Genomic DNA, 7,431 nt, shown 5'->3' with positions numbered 1-7,431 from the left:
TTGAAGACCATCAACTCCAAACCATTTATTGTGTCATTATATACAGTAAGTACACCAAAAGTGAACTACGCAGCACAGAAAAGACATAGTACAGAAAAATAAATACACAATAAAGGGTATTTTTAGGCATGAATGAAATAACAAACAAAGCCATATAGAACCACATGCTGAATGGAAAACTTTTTCCAGATAATGTAGAATAAAAGGCAGCTACTTTCAGATAAGAAGTACTGGAGTGCCTGCTATTGAGATGTGAGGGTGCTCGGAACTAAGCACAAAAGTCTCCACTTGCAGAACAGCCAACTGACAACCTGACATGACACAGATAATTAAAAATTGACTCTATTGCAGAGCTCTTTGTCGTGCTGGTGCCAGCTACTCCCTGCACTAAATGAGAGAGCCTCTGGGGAAAGGAAAAAAATGTCCAATAGCACAGAGGATACAGCACACATGAATATGAAAACAGCACAGGGAACTTTATTACAGAACTATTTTGATTACAGAACTGATAACGTCAAGATGCCTAAAAGCAAAACCCCTTGCACAGGTATTTCTCTGTATGAATTAAGTACAAAAATCTCCAGGTTTTCCTACAATAAAGAGAAGATATATGTTTTAAACAAAATTTTAAACAGACATCAATTTATTTGCTAGTTCCATTTGCCACTATGCATTACCATTTGGAAAAAACACTGCCATGAAAGAAGACAGAAATGCTGTCAAAATGCCTTGATGTGCCCATGCATTTACTTGCTATGCAACCCAGAGTTCAGCTACACTTGGCTTAGAATAGCATATTGAAACAGTGCATTTTTCAGGGGGGGAAAAAAAAAAAATCAATATTTATATAGCCTGGATTCTGTCACATAAATGCTAATGATTAATTTACCATTTTCTGCACATGTGTACCTTATTGCTGCCTTACTCTGGTGAGCAGCTTGATGTTTTTCCCTCCCATTCCACCATTTGACAAAGTCAAACTGGCATTTATCAATTAAGTTATTAACATGCTTGGCATTTCCTACTAGAATTTGTTTACTCGAGCACTTTCTGGTACAAAAGGAGAAAAAAAAACCCAAACAACAAAACCCCTCCCAACATTTACTTACCCCTTCTCCATGACCAAGAGATTTAAAGGGAAACATGTCTGCAAATTTACTTTGACACTGAAAATTTTTAACCCATTACACTGAAACAAAAATTGATGGTTAATGATGCTTTCTTCCCCAATTGAGTTTGCAAAACAACAAAACCCCTTTATTCAGCAGGTCTGATAACATTTTTTTTTGTTGCTGACCTTTCTAAACAATAACTGCATTATGCAAAAAGGCAACCAAACTGCATGCGTTGTGTACAAAGCTGGCAGTCCTCCCAATAATTTAGCTCACTTAACAGAATACAGAAAGCACAGGAAACAGAGCCCTACAAACTGAGGTTTACTGTTTCTGCACTTAGCTTGCCACCACTTAGTTTGTGAATTATTGCAATCATGCTGGCGTGTTTGTCCAATTCTTCCTTCTGCAGATTTACGAGCGCTTCTTTTTCTTCCAAGCATGCTTCCAACTGGGATTTTTGAACTTCCAGAGAAGATGCCTGCAGAAACAAACAAAATGTTATAGTTTCCTCCATTACCAACTGAAAAACACACAATACAGTGAAAGCTGAGTGGCCTGGTGGTGAACTTAAGCAAGTAATTAAAAAGCAGTTTTAAAATGACAAGCTTATTTCAGAAATCTCAGCTGTACATTTGGTGCAGATGAGTGACTACAGCTACTGCCACACTGCAAAATGTTGGATACCATGGGAAAGCACCAACCCCCCGTTATCATTGTGCTACCGTCTACCTTTCATTTCAAGCACCACACCAGTAAATATTTAGTGAGAACAAAAAAAATATTTGCTATATACTGGATAATATTGCCTGAAGAGATTAAGCTTTTGCTTCCAGGAAACGGAAATACAGTAAATGTGTTTGCCAGACTGCACACTTTGCATTTGCTTATCAGTTTGCATGTAAAATGAGTCTCTGCCTTGTGATTTTAGAGGGAGCCTTACCTGCAGCCAAGGACATGTAGGCTGCACTGAAGTTTGGGGGATTTAGTTGGGGGTTTTTTGTTGGTTTTTTTTTTTGTTAATATTATCTGTTAACTTGGTATAGCTAAAGTGGTCTCTCTTTTGAAAAAATACACTTTTTCTTGGAGATAAAAATGGGGTTTTTTGTTAGAATTTTAATGATCAAAAAAACCCCAGGTGCATTTTGGTGCATACACATGTACCTTAATTCAATGTGAGAAAGGGAGGGAAAGCAAGCTGACTTACATTTTCAGTAGTCAAAACTACTGAAGAGGAATGTGTTACACTCTGTTATTTAACATTATGCCGCAGGTTTGGGGGAGGTTTTTCCCTTCCCAACATTACATACTCACACACATGCCTCACAGAACCTCATTAGAACTTGATCCTGACTTAAAACTCAAGAGGTACACAATAAAGTTGAGAGAATTTGTTCTCATTCACTACTACATTGACTACTCTAGGATCTTCAGGTACTTAACCACCAAAATACTGATTCACCAACGCTATCAAACAGATACCTAAAACTCCAGTCTCAGGAATGCAGGTGCAAATAATTCCTTACCTTGATACTCAGTTCTTCCCTTGCTTGCTCTGTTTCACTTAATTCCTTTCTAAGAGTATCGATAGTTTTTTCCATATCTGTTTTTTCTTTCTGTTGAGTTTTTATTTTTTCTTCCAGAACATTTATATTCTGTTGCAAGGCTTAAGAAAATGAACACATTAAAAGACTGGATGCCAAACTTAGAAAACAGATACTGCATTGGCCTGGGAAACAAGGTGCTTTTTTAATTAACTTTTTGTTTTTAGACTCAACATGGCTGCTAATTGAATTACAGAGTAGTGCCATCTAATGTTAAATTTTAGTGGTTGCTTCCAGGCATTTGCAGAGAGAGTTTAATTAAGCTCTTCTAATTTGCAGTTCCTACAGAAAATTGTTCTAATGGACATGTTGTAAGAAGATCCTGAAAGGACACACTATGCAGAGATTCAGTGAAGTCTGGGAAATCAACTTCATGCAGCCTTTCTAAAAAATTCAAATTTGTATTTGTTTCATTCAGCTATTAAATTATGTACCTGTGGCCAACTTTTAAGATTTAAAAGTTGCCCAGTAAGATATAGCAGCTTATCTAGAGGCCATAATAACAGGTAGTTAATGCAGCTGGTTCTCTAGCTTCAGTGACCTTAAGGTAGGTGACTTACTCGCTATTGTGCCATCTCTCTCCTGTAGCTGTTGCTGTAATTCATTTCTGTGCTCTTCACTTTCTACTAACTGTGCAGCAGTCCTGAAAGTGCAGAGAAATAAATTTTAATGATTAAATTAAAGATATGCCACCATTTCCCTGTCCTAAGAAGCTAGAATGATTTTTGTGTCGTTTCCACTTGCAGTCAAGAACTTCATCAAACCTACGAATGGGCAGTGTGTGAGCAGAGATAGATCTTATTTCCTTCCTGCCACCATGAAATAGTCACTGCCCTTCTCTGATCATGGTAGAAACTACTGAAAAGGCTGATACCTGGAACACAAAACCCAGAAATTGGTGCCTTTGATCACAGCCACAAATGATTCAAAAAACTGTGGCAGAACTGAAATTGTCATTCAACGCAAGTAAAAATTCCCTGCCATTATTGATTAAAGATGCTGGGGTTTTAGGTCTTACTATGCTCCTAAAGAGACCATGCAATTAGTAAAATCTGTTTCAGGTATTATCCACGCAAGGACACCTGTACATAAAAAACGTAATTCTGAACATCTCCCAGATTGTCACACAACACTCAAGAGTGACCATACCATAAGACAGCGCCATAGCTCGTGTGCAGGCCTGCCTCACTTCTCACCAGTTCGGATAATGCTCAGTTTCCACACCCATTTAACACTGAGGTACTGTCATCTACCAGCAGTACAGCTGTAACACGAACACTTTACATTCCCTGAAGCTAACACAGTTTTCCATTACCAGCTAGACTAATTTCTAAGCCATATTCTACTTGCCACTTGCCTTGCCTACATGGCATCTGCTGTCACTTTTGTTTACTTGTTTATCCACCTCCTATCTACCAGTTTCTAAGCTGCAGCCTCTAGCAATAGGGAGTGACGTATATTTCCCATGGTCTCCATTTCTCTGGCAGTTCAAGAGTATCTATAAAAAAAACTGCTCCTCCAGCCTGGCTTTAACAAGGGTCAGCTTTCATCAGAATATCTCCCCAATTACCCTGAGCTGCATATTGCACCATTCAATGTAAGTGGCCAAATTTATTCAGTAGCAAACTAATGTATCAGTATGAAAATTTTCCATTTGAATCAGAACTCAAGGCAATGATTTGGACTGCTCTGATTACTGACAAGGCAAGAGCCTGGAAGGATGAAGTGAACTTTGCAAGTAAAACCAAGAATAGCACTTTATTTCTCAACTGAATACAAGGCCTGCCTATGAACATATTTTAGAGACATCTTCTGAAAAGTTATGTATTAAATAAAATCTGTCAAAGAAGAGTCCTATATTCCCTTCATTACATTGGTGAAAGGTATATCAGACCTCTATTTTAAGCCATCAAAAAGGAAAAATTACAATTACTCCTCAGGAAGACATAGATAATGTTAGTTTTATAGTTGGAAAATATGTTTTATACCACAGGCAGAATACCACCCATCCACGACTTCTAATATAACTTTCAAATGTGTTCATTTAATAGGGTTGGTTGTTTTGGGGTTTTTTTTCCAATCTGACAACATTAACAGAAAACCTGCAGGCTAAAAGGGAATACATGGAAATCTTTGAGTGATAAAAGCATTTAAGAATTCAACAACAATCAAAATTACACCTCCACGCTCTCCCAAATGCACCCAAGAATTGGGTCATCATCTTTCTCTTCCAGCTGTTGCTGAAGTCTGTGGATATTTCCTCACCAACTCCAACCAATTACGGAGCAAACAAAATAAATCACCAAAGTCAGTACTACAGATTCTCATCCAACATAAATGTACAAATCAACCCTGAAGCATCTTTGGCTTCCTCTAACTTCACTTCTCAGATATTACTTAAAGTACGGTTGAAAAACTGAGACTAAAGTGCTATTTAGTTTTACTGTTTAACTTGCTTTAAAAAGACTAAACTGAACTTACCTGTCATTCTGCTGCTTGAGTGATTCATTTAGTTTCTTCATTGCTTCCACTTGTTTATTTAGTGAATTGCATGTAATCTGTAGATCTTTAAATTGTCTTTCAGTTGTTTCATACCTACAAATGAAGTGTAATTGCTTTTGAAGAGCTTTTACTTTAATAGTTCGTCAAATAAAAATATTTGACATGATCTGTGCAACCATCCCACTCAAGCAACAAGCAAGGTGTTTTCTGAAGGAGGGGTGTACAATTGAGGGTTTTTTGGTGACAGCTGGTTTTTAGTGTGTTAGATTTTTTGGGTTTGTTTTTTTTTTAAATGAACATACTCAAAATCAGAATCATTTAGGTTGGAAAAGACCCTTTAAATGATTGAGCCAAACCATTAATCCAGCACTGCCAAGTCCACCACTAAACCATGTCCCAAAATGCCCCATCTGCACATCTTTTAGATACTCCAGGGATGGTGACTCAGCCACTTCCCTGCGCAGCCTGTTCCAATGCTTGACTTGGAAGAAGAAAAGAGACAGACAAACAAACCAGCCAAGCTTCAGAGGATTCCTTACAAATCCTGAATTATTAATGATCAGGAAGAAACCTTCCTCCAGTAAAAAACTTTTAGGGATTGACAAAACTATAAATACCTTTAGAAATTTGCCAAGAGCTAATCTGTAACAGTTTGTGTATGTCAGTCATCTTTTAAGGGACCCTTTAAGTCAGTCTATGACCTCCAGTTGTCTTGTGATACTAAAAACTGAACATACTGAAGACAATGCAGTGTGCAGTTAACACAGGCTTATAAGGCAGATCTCATGCTCCAAGCAAACATTTTCCTACCTTCCTACCAAAAGGCCCTCCCCCGATGGCCCTGAGGCTTCTCTTCCCTGATGTCAGTTAACTGATTATTTTTAAGAAACAGCATATTTGACGATTGTTTTAAAAAAGTAAATTTTTGTTTTAGAAACACATTGTAAGGATTAGAAAGTTTTGTTCCTAGTTCAGAGAATTTAAAACTGTTAGATACTAGATTGAGGCTGATTTAGTTCACATGAATTAGTCAAATGCATGTTCACAAAGTGTATGGCTGCATATAATTCAAGCAAAAATGGAGGCACTTCCACAATGACCTACTAGACACTTATTCAAGAAATTGCGTAATGGAAAAAGGTTTTATATATTTTCCTCCCTTAATGACTCCTTTATTGGCAGCAATATGCCTTCAAAATTGTCTAATATAATGCCTGCTCCCCTTACTAAGCAAGAAATTTGCTCTCAATTTTATCAGTTTCCTTGCCTTGCTGACACCTAGTGACCAGACCAGTTCATGTGAGTTGAGAAGTCAAAGCTCTTTTAAGCCTTTACTCTTCCAAAGCACATTCTAATTGCAAATATTTTCTATCTTCATGTACTTTGTGTGTCTCACATATTCTTTTTAGCTTAAGATGCCAAAGAAATAATGCTTATAAATAATTCAGGACACACAATGTGCCTCCTTCCTCCCTACCTGACTTTTACCTAATTTAAGTCAAGTTTGGTACAGACGTGACCAACGATGCCGAGTCCCACATTACGCAAACATACTGGTATTGGCTGTTTCTCCAGAACTCTTGCAGCATGTCATCAAGACAGCACGCAAAATCAAAGACAGACACTGAGAGCATGGTATAATGCTAACAGAAACTAAACATTGTGAGTTCTGTGTCTTAGAGAACAATGGTCCCTTTTATACAAAGCTCGTGCTATTCCCTGAACTGGACCTTCAGCACCTATAATTCAGTTCTCATTCCACTGAAAGCTGAATGTTAATGTATTAGTAAATTTAACTACGTCAAATGCAATGGAAATTTAAGTTCTTGAATTACTTAAGTTAAACTTATTGACAAGCACACAGAAGAAAGAAAAAATAATGAACTTTTCACTTAAAAACATGACACAGCATGTAATGTTGCTCTTCTAATGTGCCTAGCCCAATAAAGGACATCATAAATCTCTGCCTATGAAATACTTGTTCAGAGATCTTACTCATCTTACCTCTGAAGAAGATCAAGAGAGGATTTTTTCAGTATTTCATGTTCTTCAGCAACTGCCTGCAATTTCCTGTTGTGCTGAAAGAGCTGTTCAATATCAGTCTGTGCTTTTTCAGATTCTACATGTTGAGCTTTCAGCAAATCGTTAAGCTCTTCATTTCTTCGTTCTGCATCCTTCAGCATTGCAGCAAGAGTTCTTGCCTTTGAATGGAA

The 7,431-nt window shown here is 37.4% G+C and overlaps 1 protein-coding gene across 1 annotated transcript in view; it reads right to left on the bottom strand.

Moving 5' to 3' along the window:
* Positions 1-455: 455 nt before the first annotated feature.
* Positions 456-7,431, bottom strand: part of CIP2A (cellular inhibitor of PP2A) — a 24,860-nt gene continuing 17,884 nt past the window's right edge. The window contains exons 17-21 of the mRNA XM_048295229.1: positions 7,223-7,419; positions 5,198-5,311; positions 3,277-3,359; positions 2,639-2,778; positions 456-1,593 (exon numbers count right to left, since the gene is read on the bottom strand). Of these exons, the coding sequence (XP_048151186.1) occupies positions 1,423-1,593; positions 2,639-2,778; positions 3,277-3,359; positions 5,198-5,311; positions 7,223-7,419 (705 nt within the window). The 3' untranslated portion in view covers positions 456-1,422. The remainder of the gene's footprint in view (positions 1,594-2,638; positions 2,779-3,276; positions 3,360-5,197; positions 5,312-7,222; positions 7,420-7,431) is intronic.

Source organism: Corvus hawaiiensis, chromosome 2 (assembly GCF_020740725.1).
Source record: "Corvus hawaiiensis isolate bCorHaw1 chromosome 2, bCorHaw1.pri.cur, whole genome shotgun sequence".
NCBI classification, from domain to species: domain Eukaryota; kingdom Metazoa; phylum Chordata; class Aves; order Passeriformes; family Corvidae; genus Corvus; species Corvus hawaiiensis.
The sequence above is the reverse complement of the archived record's forward strand: the minus strand, read 5'-3'. Positions and strand labels throughout refer to the sequence as shown.